We start from the raw sequence: 13,065 nt of genomic DNA, 5'->3' as shown, positions 1-13,065 counted from the left end.
GCAGTATATAAGTGTTATTTCTATTCATGTGAATGTTCATTCATGGCCAGTTACGACAGTGGGAGGGATGGTATCCAAGAGATGATGTATCCCTTGCTGGTTTCTGCTGTGGAAAGGTTTCTGGGTTGCATGCAGGAATAACAAATACGTAGTATTATAAGAAACCTTAATGAACTGTTTTTAACATCTTTCCAATTAACTTCTTGTTGTTCCAGGCTTCAGATCTTGAAGAAAACTCATCCCGCAGCTCTCAAGAGGTGAGTTATGAGTATCTGCTTCCCTATTTTTACTATTCCTCCTGCCCCATTTGGGCAGCGCTGCAGATTCTCACAGCCACAGACTGGGGGTCACATGGGAGAAAGAAGGGGAATCTGGAAATGGTCTGATCCCTAGTTGCTTATGTTGCAGAGACTGCATTCACACAGCACACTACAGCTGTTTACTAACTTCATCTTTTGTGGGTTTACATACACCAATTCATACATTAAGCAAAAAGGCTTGATTTCTGCTTGCTCCAAGTTTAAGAACGACCAACCCATTGCATTGCAATCAAAACATAAAAAAAAAAAAATCCCAAGCAATGTTGAGTTACTGTACATCAGGAATTTGCTATATTTTTGAAATGATGAGTCATAAAATTTCTATCTCTTCTGCATTCGTTGGATGGATTTCGTTTTAAAGTTTAGTTCTGTGTCTTGACAGCACCTTAAAATAGAATTCTTTATTGGCCAAGTGTGATTGGACACACAAGGAATTTGTCTTTGGTGCATATGCTCTCAGTGTACATACAAAGAGAAGATATATTAATCAAGAATCATAAAGTACAACACTTAATGATAGTCATAGGGTACAAATAAGCAATCAAATCATACTAGGAAACAATATCAATATAAATTATAAGGATATAAGCAACAAAGTTACAGTCATACAGTCATATGTGGGAGGAGATGGGTGATAGGAACAATGAGAAGATTAATAGTAGTGCAGACTTAGTAACTAGTTTGACAGTGTTGAGGGAATTATTTGTTTAGCAGAGTGATGGTGTTTGGGGAAAAACTGTTCTTGTGTCTAATTGTTCTGGTGTGCAGTTCTCTATAATGTCATTTTGAGGGTAGGAGTTGAAACAGTTTATGTCCAGGATGTGAGGGGTCTGTAGATATTGTCACAGCCCTCTTTTTGACTCGTGCAGTATACAGGTCCTCCATGGAAGGCAGGTTGCTAGTAGTTGTTTTTTCTGCAGTTCTAAATGCAGGTTTATTTCAAAATTATTACAGGAAACATCACTTTTTGCATTTCGTAAAGGAAAGTAATATTCCTTCAAAAATAGAATTTATTCTCATTTTGCACCCTTCTCCCCCTTTCTTGCTCGTAGCTGACTCCCCAGGGAAATCCAGACGAAGATAGGAAAGGCACCAAGCCAAGTATGTTCAATTGTGATTAGCTATTCTTCCCTTTCCCTCTCCCCTTTCTTTCTTTCTTTCCTTCCTTCCTTCTTCTTTCTCCTGCCCTGCAAAGGAGGATTTTGATCCTGGAAGTCCTACCAATGGATCAGGAAAGGTTATCATGATCTACCATCCCCGTCCCCACTCTATACCAGTGAATTGTCAGCCAAGCTTGTTTGGGGCACGAGTTTAGCCCTATTTCAGAATCCAGCTAGGCCTATGTCCAGAAATAGGCCAACTGCCCAGACACTTGGAGCGCATTCCGACTTCCTTTATCCCACAAGACCGTTTTGTCTGGTCTCATGTATCGGTTCTCTCCTCAACCCTTTTGAACCAGACTTGTATGCAAGGGGAGGTATTTGCAGATCCCTTAAGTGTGTTTTGGTGGCCAGTTTTCAAACTTGATTATCATCCCCTATCACTCCCTTATTTGCAGAAATTCCAAATTCACAATACAGGAAGAGTCAAACCTTGAGCATCCTTTCCACCCTGAAAGGTCCTGCAGTCTTCACCTTCTCTTGAGTTGCTGAGAGCTTCCTAATTCTGTAACTTCATACTGCTCAGAGCCTCATTTCTATTCTCTTCCCCCAGGAAGGAGCCCAGTGGATGGAGACGTGCCAGAGAAAGGGCATCGGCGAATGAAGGACAGTTTTGAGCATTATCGGAGGTAAATCCCTGGTGCAGAAAAAAGCCCTTCCCCATCACTTATTCAAATCAAATCAAATATTTATTATGGATACAAGTAATTACAGGTAGTTCTTGACTTCCAAAGGTCCATTTAGTGACCGCTCAAAATTACGACGACACTGCAAAAAGTGATTTACGAATGTTTTTCACACTTACCGACCGTTGCAGCATCCCCATGGTCACGTGATCAAAACTCAGGCGCTTGGCAACTGACTCATATTTATGACCGTTGCGGTGTCCCGGGGTCATGTAACTTAACCACTGTGATACTAACGTAACAGCTGATTCACTTAACAACGGAGGCCAGAAAGCTCATAAAATGGAGCAATATTCAGTTAGCAAATGTTTCACTTAGCAACAAAAATTTGGGGCTCAATTATGGTTGTAAATTGAGGACTACCTGTAGTAAGTTAGTAGCTTCTTTATACTAACATTAGTAATACTAATCAGAAAATTAGCAATCTGGAATATGACAGACAAAATCTATCACAGTAGAAATCATTCTTGAATTATGGAACCGAGGCTCTTTAAGATCTGGTGATGCCACTGTTATTACCTGGTGGAATTTAAGCTGCTGCACAGAACCTGGGACATAACATGTTGTAGCAGGATTAGCCCCTGCAAACTCCAGGGAAGGGTGGAATTGTCCTAGCTTGTTGTTGTTTGTCCTTTAATGACCCCATAATCCCTTGCAATGGGGTGGAGTCTGGGCAACTGAATGGAGCTGAGTGTTTACTGGCCGGATGCCCTTCCTGTCGCCAATGCGGAGTTTGCAGCTGATATATTCTCATTGTGCCCAGAGAGAGAAATATCTGCCTCTATCTAGGATCGAACTCACAGCCGATTGTGAGACAACAGCTTCGCCTCTAGGCCACCGCACCACTCCATTGTCCTGGGAGCCTTGGCTATTTATAAAGTAATGGTGAGATGAGTCTCGTACGAAGGTTTCTGTAGTAGGGGAAGTACTTGGTCTGTTGTTTCTGTGTGTCCAGAATCAGAAGGGCTTTGCCTTCCTGGGGAACGAGTCGTCCTGGATCAGCCTTCACGCATCCTTGAGGGGAGGGGAGGGCATCAGTGGTGGGTTACCCCCAGTTTGCACCGGTTCTATAGAACCGGTGGTAAAACCGGTGGGAGGCTCTGTCCACTGACCCCGACGTCATCAGAACGCTTCTGCGAATGCGCAGAAGAGGATGCACACGGCTCCGTTGCGAACCAGTAGTAAAGGTAAGTAGAACCCATCCCTGGAGGGCATCATGTCAGAGTGAAGACCCTGCCAAGGGTTAGGGATTGCAAGGTTAGTTAAGGATGCCATCAGAGAGGCAGAGCACCTGTTAGTCCCATCAGTTATTCTTAAGACAAAAGAATTTTTTTTTTCCCAAACCAGCATATTGTTTGTCGCTCCTGAGAGAAACCATGGCAGTTTCGCAAGTCGCAGAGGTTTTTTCCTGTCTTCAAAAGCTTGCTGAGTTTTGAGCTGTGAGGGCAGATTGCAAGAGACAAAGACGCCTCTCCTGCCTGCAGCCGGGGCCTGCAAACATCCATGGTCCTTTGAGCACAGGAGAGGGGTGGGCGCAGCCATGATGGTTGGCACGAGAAGGAAAGGCTGAGCATCATTTCAAGAGCCAGTCACTGGAGAAGCTGAACTCCCAGGCTCAGCCTTCTGCCCTTTCAAGGCCAGGTGAACACCACAAAGTGGCAAGAGTTGCCAGAGGTCATCTATGTTTTTAGCCTGACGGAAACAGCATTTGTGTTCCTTTCTCCAAACCAGGGGTCAGCAACCCGTGGCTCTGGAGCCGCATGTGGCTCTTTCATCCTTCTGCTGCGGCTCCCTATTGCTGGTTGGCACCACAATTTTGAGAGGAGCTTCTGGTTTGGGGGGTGTGGGAATCATGGTGCACCAGGAAGAGACTCTATGGTTAGGAACAAGTTTTCCGGTCAGCTCCACAATTGATAGGGCTTTCAGTTAGGACAGGTAGAGGAAAAAGGATGCCGTGCTAGGAGTCTCTATGGTGGGGGAACTGGACTTCCGGTCAGCTCCAAAATTGGAACGGGGGGCTTCCGGTTAGGATTTTTGTGGCTCTTTGAATGCTTAAGGTTGCCGACCCCTGCTCTAAACCAGTGTGGAATCTCCTTGCAGAAAGAGAGCTCTACGAAGGGTGCAGGAGAGCCGCTATCACGAAGCTTACTGGGAACATTCCTCAGGAAGCGACAACACAGACACCGAAGGCTCCTGACTGACCTGTCGGCTACCTGGAGGGAGACGTGGAGAATTTAGGGGACTCTTCAACTGATCTCCAACCCATCCTCTTCTCATTCACAAGCAACATGGGCAGCGGGAGGACTAAATAAGTGAATTATTTTGCCGGGACCACCTAGATTTTACATCCCTATCCAGCTGACTTAATGATGCTGTCCAGATTCCTTCCCACCGTCTGAAGGACTTGGGGATCTGGAGCAGGTTTGGGTTCCGGCCAAAGAAGACTCAGTGGCTATGGGGTTTAGCCAACCCATCCACCATCTGGATTTCAGATTCTAGATTTTCTGTTTATATATTGGCTGTTGCTTCTTTTCTCTTTTGATTCCTGGTGTGTTTATGTGATATGCCACCCAGAAATCACACTGACTGAGTTTGTCAGCAATTATTACAGGTAGTTCTCGAATTCTGACCGGTCGCTTAGTGACAACCCAATTTCAAAGTTACAGCTACTTTAGTGCTACCAATTGTTTCTCCTCCCACTGAGCCAAAGAACTCTGCAGCATTCCACCCTGCCTGCCGGCCTGCCTTTTCCAACCCACATCCCTTTAGGCTTTGGGCCTTCTTCCCATCCTGCTGAGTCCCACACCCTCCTCTCCATTCTCATCACTCAAGTTTTACTGTAGATCAGGGGTCCCCAGTCCCTGGGCTACGGCCCACCACTGGGCCATGAGCTGTTCGGAATCGGGCTGTGGTAGGTGAGCGCACGCACACACATGCATGCATCCTGTGCATCAGCAGCAGCCAAGCACATACACACACTCAATTTGCTGGCCATTCATGTGGAACCATCCCCCCCCTCCACCAGCCAGTCCACAAAGCCAGGAAGGTTGGGGAATTCTGCTGTAGATCTTCTGGAATCTCCAGAGATGTTGGGGAAGGAGAGAGGTCTTCTGTGTCCCTGCCCCATGTGACTCCATGCCAGAAGTAGGAAACATTTCAGATGGACAATTTTTTGCAGCCGCTTTGAAAATAGTGCACTTCCAGGCAGTGCTGTGCAGCCTGCAGGGATGCTGAGGGTGGAGCGGCCTGCTCTCCTAAATGTTTTTAATATAAGGTAGTCCTTATATAAGGTAGTCCTAGAATTACAAATTTATTTAGTGACTGTTTGAAGTTATAACAGCACTGAACAAGGGATTTATGGCCGTTTTCTCCATTTATGACCATTGCAGCATCCCCGTGGTCACAATAAAAATTTGGATCTTGGCCACTGACTCATACTTATGACCATTGCTGTGTCCAGGGGTGATTTGTTCCCCTTTTGCGACTTTTTAACAAGCAGTCAATGGGGAAGCCAGATTCACTTAACAACCGTATTACTAATTTAACAGCTGCAGTGATTCACCTAACATCTGTGGCAAGAACGGTAGTGCGAGTGGGGAGGTGTGCACGCACAGATGTGCGCATACAGGCCAACCACTCACATAGCCCGGTAGTGGGCCATGGCCCACAGGTTGGGGACCCCTAATCTAGACTCCACATTTTCTGCTATTCCAAGTCTCAGGTGCAATCGGTTATCTTTGTTTGATCATTTGCTTATAGACACAACAAATGTACTGAATGTATGTTATCATTTATTTCTGTACCTTATAAAGACGACTTGATTCCCCCTTAATAAATGCCGTTGCTTTGCCCGAGTTATTTGGGGATTCGTATTTTTGGGTGGGCAAATAAGCTCCTTTGCAAAGGTCAAAGTTTCTCTCAAATTCAGGGATCAGGTTATCAGCTCCATGCCAAATTTGCAATGCCCGGGTTTTGGAGGCTACAAATCCATGGGATCACCACCCAGTTGTTCAGAAAGAAATGGAGTTAATTCTTACATCAACCTATTTTTTTATGGGCAAGCCCTCCCAGTTTGCACCTCTCCCCAGTTTGTTCATTTCTCCCCAGGAAGCATGACGCATAGTTCGAGAACCTCTGCCAAGGAGAGCTTTGCATGCTTAATCTGGGGCACCTCAAGGTTTGGGTATTCCTATTTGTTGGCCTCTTAGCCTTCAGCCAGTTTGTCCTTGGCTATGACATAGTCTTGTGTAGACTATCCGTAGTACATTATGTACGTGCCCTCTAGATAGGGAACTGCAGGACTGTGTAAAATAGCAAAACGCAGGCTTTAGGTGTGCTACCATTGAGCTTTTTATGCTTTTCATACTCAATCCTTTCATAATTGAGATATATAATCATAAAGGACCCCATTAGATGTGGCCTTTGTAGAATTTAACCTCCATTACCCAACAGGTCACCTTCCTCCAATTTACCTCTGCTTCATTCAGTGGGCCCAGTTGTACTTTTCTTATATTCGATGACATTGTTATTATGGTAACAAACCTTAGTTGGCCTTAGAAAGTTCCTTGTAGCGATGTTTTTTTGGTTTTTTTAAAAAATAAAATCAAAAAAGCATCAAAGGAACACTGAGGGAACCCAAATGACAAGTTTAGAATTTTAAAATATCTGGGATGGTCTTACATACTATTGGCATTTGGAAAACCCATATAGATTATATTTATTTATTTAATTTATATACCACCCTATTCCCGAGGGACTCAGGAATATTATATGAAAGAATTAGCAAAGAGCTCTTTCATAGCCAAGTCAAGGAATGTATTTCCCTCAGCACTGAAATGGTTTGAGTTTGTAGCCCACGTATTTTTACAGCCACATTGTTCCGATGATGGATTGAATAAGTTTGTGATGGTATCAGTATATGGAATTGAATACATTGGCACTCATAGGTTTAGGCAGAATTTTTGCAGAATTTTCAAGAGGTGGACAATTTTGTAAGAAAATAATGACCATGCAGCATGTGATTCAAATCAATATTATTAGGTTTCACAAGTTAGGATATTAAATAAACCATGATAATAAAAAAAAAATAGTAAAATAGTTCTGTTTCCAAGTTTGCATATCCTTGAAGGTTTGGGCTGATAATACAGTATACATCCACAGGTTGAATGGGCAATATCCACACCTGTGTCTTATTGGATTGTAATTAGGTCTGTGATAAGTACTTAAGCAGGTTCTTAGCACTAGAGAAACTCTTGTGCATGTGATCCAGGGCTGCAGAATTTGCTGGCCACAATCAGTCCATTTATGTTTCTCTCCCGTATGGATTTTTAGGTGGTTTTGGAATTGCCATTTGTTCTGAAGGATTTAGCACACACTGTGCATTTAAAAACTTTCTTCTGTGTGTACAGTTTATAATTTTTACTGAAACGTATTTTGACTGAAACTTTTTCCACACTCCATGAATTTTTAGGGGTTTTCCCCCAGGTGAATTCTTTGATGATTTCTGAGTTTTCTGCTTGTTGTGAAGGATTCTCCACACTCCAGGCATTTATACGGTTTTTCTCCAGTGTGAATCCTTTGATGTCGACGTAGGTGTCCACCCTCAGTAAAGCTCTTTCCGCACTCAAGGCATTTATATGGTTTTTCTCCAGTGTGGATCCTTTGATGATTATGGAGCTGTCCACCCACAGTAAAGCTCTTTCCACACTCCAGACACTTGTATGGTTTTTCTCTTGTGTGGATTCTTTGATGCTTAGAAAGACTTCCGCTCTCACTGAAACTCTTTCCACACTCCAGGCATTTATATGGCTTTTCTCCAGTGTGGATCCTTTGATGGTTATGGAGCTGTCCACCCTCAGTAAAGGTCTTTCCGCACTCCAGGCATTTATAGGGTTTTTCCCCTGTGTGGATTCTTTGATGTGTATAAAAATGTCCACTCAGAGTGAAGCTCTTTCCACACTCCAGGCATTTATATGGCTTTTCTCCTGAATGGAATCTTTGATGTGTATAAAGGTTTCCGACCACATTGAAGCTCTTTCCACATTCCAGGCACTTGTATGGTTTTTCTCCAGTGTGGATCCTTTCATGCCTATAAAGGCTTTCCCTCAAATTGAATCTCTTTCCGCACTCCAGGCATTCGTGTGGTTTGTCTCCGGAATGGATCCTTTGATGTCTATAAAGATTTCCCAAATGACTAAAGCTCTTTCCACACTCAAAGCACTTATGAGGTTTTTCTCCTGAGTGGATTCTTAGATGGCTTTCAAGATGGTCGTTTCTTTTGAAGGATTTTTCGCATTCCGGGCATTTAAATGGTTTGTCTCTTGAGTGAATCCTTAGATGGTTTTCCAGATTTTCATTATTTTTGAAGGATTTTTGGCATTCTGGGCACTGATGTTCCTTTGCTTCCTTCTGGATCCTTCGGGGCTTTCGGGGTCTTCCAAAGGAGCCTCTGCCCTCCACGCCAATCTTGGGGTCTCCGCCCATTTCCTCCTCCCCGCATCGCCCTCCAGGCAGCCGCCTTTCCCGGGATCCCCCTGGGCTCCTCCCTCCTGCAGCCCCGGAGCCCCCCGGCCTTTCCCCGCCGTCTCCAGGTGAAGCCGTGCCGGGACTGGGCAGGGCTGCTCGGTGCGGCCCGCTCTCCTCTTCCTCCTCCTCCCGGGCGGCGCCTCTTTCCTGCATCCGCCGCGATCCTCCTGCAGGGCAGAAAGAGAGGCAGGTCACGCTGTGTCCCCTTCCCTCAGAGGAGGCCCAGGCCGAAGCCTCCGCCTCTCACGAGCCTTCCGAGCAGACCTGAGGCGGATACAGCCTCCACCTCAAAGCGTCCGCTCGCCAGACCAGGCTTCGGGCTTCCTTCTCCGCCCCTCAGACGGCGGCCTACCGCTCTCCGAGCCCGTCCGCATCCGAAGCAATTAATCGCCTCAGTCGTTTATTTAATCCCAGAAGTGGAGGCGGGACCTCGTTGCGCGCCCTTTCCGAGAAGCTCCTCCTGTTCCTCTTTAGAGACCGCCCCAACGAGGCCTCTGCCAATCGCCGCCGTCCCCGGAACGACCAATCGACGGCGTCCTTCCTCACTCAGCTAGATGGCGCCTGCGCAGTGCCGAGGGCTGTCGTGGTCCCGCGGGGCGGGGCGGCAGGGAGGGGGCGGGGTTCCCTTGAACTGTGGGGTGTGGTCTTCTCTCTCCCTCCCCCCCCCCAAATTCCGTCATGCGGAGGTTAAGGGGGTCTTCTGGGGCTGTGACTTTCCCCATCCCTCCCCATCCGGGGGTCTCTCTCTTGTTGGGGGGGGCACCCTGGATGAAGAGATGCCTGTCATTATAAGCCTAGTTTTCCAAAATTGTCCCAAAATTGTTCTTTTTTTTTCTGGCAGGATGTTCCTTTCCATTTCTCCCCATTTTTGCCATTTTTTCCTTAACGCTTCCAAACCAACCCCCAGACTCCCTCCAATCTTTATATTTTCTAAGCATGCCATTTGGGACAATGCAATTTTTCCTTCGACGTTCCAATAATATTGGTGCTTTCCGTTTGTCTGGATATTAACAGAGTTGGAAGGGACCTTGGAGGTCATCTAGTCCAACCCCCCCTTGTCCAAGCAGGAGACCCTACACCATTTTCTGAAAGATGGCCGTCCAGTCTCTTCTTGGAAGCCTCCAGGAATGAAGCTCCCACTACTTCTGAAGGCAACTTCTGTTCCACGGGTGGATTGTTCTCACTGTCAGGAAATTTCTCCTTATTTCTACGTTGAATCTCTCCTTGTTCAGTTTCCATCCATTATTCCTTGTCTGGCCTTCGGGTGCCTTGGAAAATAGCTTGGCCCCCTCCTCTCTGTGGCAGCCCCTTAAATATTGGAATGCTCTTGATGCTCTTACAGTCAGGGCCAGAAACCAGATTTAGTTCTTGGCACGTCTGACACTTTGTTGGAGACCCAAACATAACACACAGTGAAGAACTTTCATCTCTTCAAAAACAGAATGTAGTGTTCAAACCAGACATGATGTTGCAATTTCACATTAAAATCTAACATTTAAATGCAGTTTCCAATTGCGTTTAAAAATACAAATGGAAGCCGCAAAGGGAAGGACTCTAAACTGGACATAAGTTTCAATTCTGATTAGCATTTTTGAGCTGCTCTTTGCTTTGGGAGGAAGAGATCCATGTGGCACTTATCTTCATTCTCCTTTATTGACACATTAACAGATATCATCACCAGTGGGAGAGAAGGTTTAAATCTCTCCTCTTCATGTCCATTGACAATATTGTTCTTACCCCAATCTTGATTGATTTTATAAATTCAGAAAGCACTTGTAGATCAGCAGCTTCTATAGAAATGCATCTGGAGGAGCCAAAATTACATAAATTACAATGATGATTTCAGTGGGATTCCCCTACTGTGAAATATAAATGCTGTAATCAGAATGCTTGGAGGAGTGAGCTATGCAGAGGGTAAAACAGACATGCTAAACCAGGAAAGCTGTCAGGCTAATAAATGTTGCTTAACATCTCAGAAGACTTGGATGGGGCTTATACCCATTAATTTTCTTGTACAAATTAGGGTAATGCAATTCGAGCTTCATAAAGGTCATAACAAGCCCATCTTCTGGAGATGCATGACTGCAGATGCACGATAGCAGGACTTTTAGCTTGCAACAGGACTGCAAGATCTCTGAAGATCTCTCTGCTTTAAAATGCTCAAGAACACCCATGTAATCCAGGGACAGTTTGCAGCAAAAATTATCAGATCTAACAGAGCTGCATGAAATTTTAGAAGGCTGTTTTGGACCTGGGGGTTGAAAGTAACTCTTTATGAATGGATTGAATTCGATCGCAACCAATCTAGCCAGCCCTAGAAGGCTACTAAGAAATGCTGAAAACACATCCAAACAAAAGATTTGCAATTTTAAGGAACAGTAAATTGTGGAGAATATTTAATGTTGGAACTGGGCCCAAGTAGCCTTTTGAAACTCTCTTCAATTTTTTTCCAGAGGAAGAATACATTCTCCAAATGAAGTCATAAGCAAGTTATCCCTTTTGTAACAACAGAAGTATTTGTAATAGTCACCAGCAGGATATTTATTTTAGCATTGCTCTATGGTGCTTCCACCAACCTGGAACTCTAAGCTTTCAACGGGATTGGAATGGTTGGGAGTGTCACTGCTCTTGGCTCGTGGACAGAGAAATAAAATCAAGTCTTGGGAATAGATCCTTCGCATCAAAAGCTTCTCATTTCTTTTCTCATTCTCAGCTTCCAGTTCCTGCAAGGATTAAAAAATTCCAGGAATCTCAGCAGTCACCAAAGCAGAAAAGTTCCTACATTTCTTGCTCAACCGTCAGATATAACCAAATTGATCTGCTGGTTTCTGATCTGTAGCCAGAAGCAATGAAGCTCCCAAATTCGTCCCAGAAGCTTCAAAATGTTCTTGCTACTTTTTTTTGCAAGCAACGTGTCTCATTTCTTCCCTGGGATGAGGGGAATTCCTCCAATGGCTTTTGGGCTTGGAAATATTCATAAATAAATGGTGCTTCCTTTTTCTTGTACTTATTGCAACTCATGCTGAGCGTGGACTCAGCTTCATGGAGGTAAAATCTTTTTTGAATGTGTATCATTTTTCAGTACAGAGATTGGATGGTTTCGCACAACGTTTCACCTGATTGCTCCTATTTTTCTCGATTCTTAATTGTACATTGAACCATAAATTCAGCCAGTGGGCTAGCATTATTGCTTGGGCACCCATAGAAGACAAATCAAGGGTACCTCTAAGCAGCTTACGTAATTGTGTGAATGCATCCAGGTTTAATTTTTAGGTTATTTCACAGTTGGCTTATTAAGAACTGGTAGGGGAGGAGAAATATAAGTAGCATATATTTCTACTGGACGGTGTCACTGACCTCAGGCTGGCAATCCTTGAGAGCAGGCTTACTCTAGAACAGGGGTCTCCAACCTTGGCAACTTTTAAGACTTGTGGACTTCAACTCCTAGAATTGGAATTGAACTCTGGGAGTTGAAGTCCACAAGTCTTAAAAGTTGCCAAGGTTGGAGACCCCTGCTCTAGAACATGGGTGTCAAACTCGATTTCATTGAGGGCCAAATCAGGGTTGTGTTTGATCTTGGGGAGCTGGAGGGGGACATGGCCAGGGTGGGCGTGACCAGCTCAACATCACTCGTGTCAGGGGCCCTTGTGGTGGCCTGAGCGCCCTGAGGGTTGCAGGAGGCCATCGCAGCCGAAAACGGAGCTTGGGAGCTGCGCATGGCCTTCCCAATCTCCGTTTTCGCTAGCAGAGGCCCTACGGGCTGGTCCGTTGCTGTTTCCAGGGCAGCCCCACGGGCCAGATCTAAGCACCTCGCGGGCTGGATCTGGCCTCCGGGCCTTGAGTTTGATACCCCTGCTCTAGAAAGAGAAATGGAAGTTTATGGAAGTGTAGGGAGAGATCCAAGGAGCAGAAGCTCTTGGCTCCAATGGCATGCAAGGAAATAAGATGCTGGTTGTATACCACTAGGATGGCCAGTTTGGTGTAGTAGTAAAGCCACCAGGCTAGAAACCGGCAGATGGTGAATTCTTGCCCCTTCCCCTTGGGACAGTCACATCCACAAAGCTCTAAGAAAGAGGCAATGGCAAACAATTTACAAGAAAGCTTTCCAAGAAAACTTGTCCAGGCAATTGCTGAAAATCAATTATTGGCTGACACATAGATCATTGGAAGGAGAAAAAAAAAAAAAAGAAAAAAGGCAGGAAGTTGACTGAAGTATGAATTTGTTAATTAATAATTAAATTTTAATGATAACATTTATTACCACTGATTATAACCTTCCGTGATGGAGTACCCACAACTTCTGGAGGCAACCCTTCCACTGATCAATTGTTCTTGCTGTCAGGAAATTCCTTCTTAGTTCTAGGTTGGATCTCT

The 13,065-nt window shown here is 44.9% G+C and overlaps 2 protein-coding genes across 3 annotated transcripts in view; one reads left to right on the top strand and one right to left on the bottom strand.

The window, feature by feature from the left end:
• CARD9 (caspase recruitment domain family member 9) overlaps window positions 1-6,020 on the top strand; it is a 31,845-nt gene extending 25,825 nt beyond the window's left edge. For both annotated transcript variants that reach the window (XM_034427144.3, XM_087879748.1), the window contains exons 9-12: window positions 216-257; window positions 1,373-1,421; window positions 2,034-2,109; window positions 4,267-6,020. In XM_034427144.3, the coding sequence (XP_034283035.2) occupies window positions 216-257; window positions 1,373-1,421; window positions 2,034-2,109; window positions 4,267-4,363 (264 nt within the window). In that variant the 3' untranslated portion in view covers window positions 4,364-6,020. The remainder of the gene's footprint in view (window positions 1-215; window positions 258-1,372; window positions 1,422-2,033; window positions 2,110-4,266) is intronic.
• A 1,162-nt stretch (window positions 6,021-7,182) lies between these two features.
• LOC117671298 (uncharacterized) lies at window positions 7,183-9,254 on the bottom strand. The gene is made up of 2 exons (XM_034427147.3): window positions 9,044-9,254; window positions 7,183-8,858 (listed from the first exon to the last, which is right to left on the bottom strand). The coding sequence occupies exons 1-2, from the start codon at window positions 9,063-9,065 to the stop codon at window positions 7,633-7,635; spliced, it is 1,248 nt and encodes a 415-aa protein (XP_034283038.2). The 5' UTR covers window positions 9,066-9,254; the 3' UTR covers window positions 7,183-7,632.
• Window positions 9,255-13,065: the final 3,811 nt, after the last annotated feature.

This window comes from Pantherophis guttatus, chromosome 16 (genome assembly GCF_059756535.1).
Source record: "Pantherophis guttatus breed Tessera chromosome 16, ASM5975653v1, whole genome shotgun sequence".
NCBI lineage: Eukaryota > Metazoa > Chordata > Lepidosauria > Squamata > Colubridae > Pantherophis > Pantherophis guttatus.
This window is presented reverse-complemented; position numbering and strand designations above follow the sequence as displayed.

Bases quoted from the DNA above. Each gene is read 5' to 3' on its own strand.
- LOC117671298 (XM_034427147.3), bottom strand. From the start codon at position 9,065: ATGCGGACGGGCTCGGAGAGCG. The intron at 8,859-9,043 runs GTAGGCCGCCGT...TCTGCCCTGCAG, and splicing joins GCGGACGGGCTCGGAGAGCG to GAGGATCGCGGCGGATGCAG.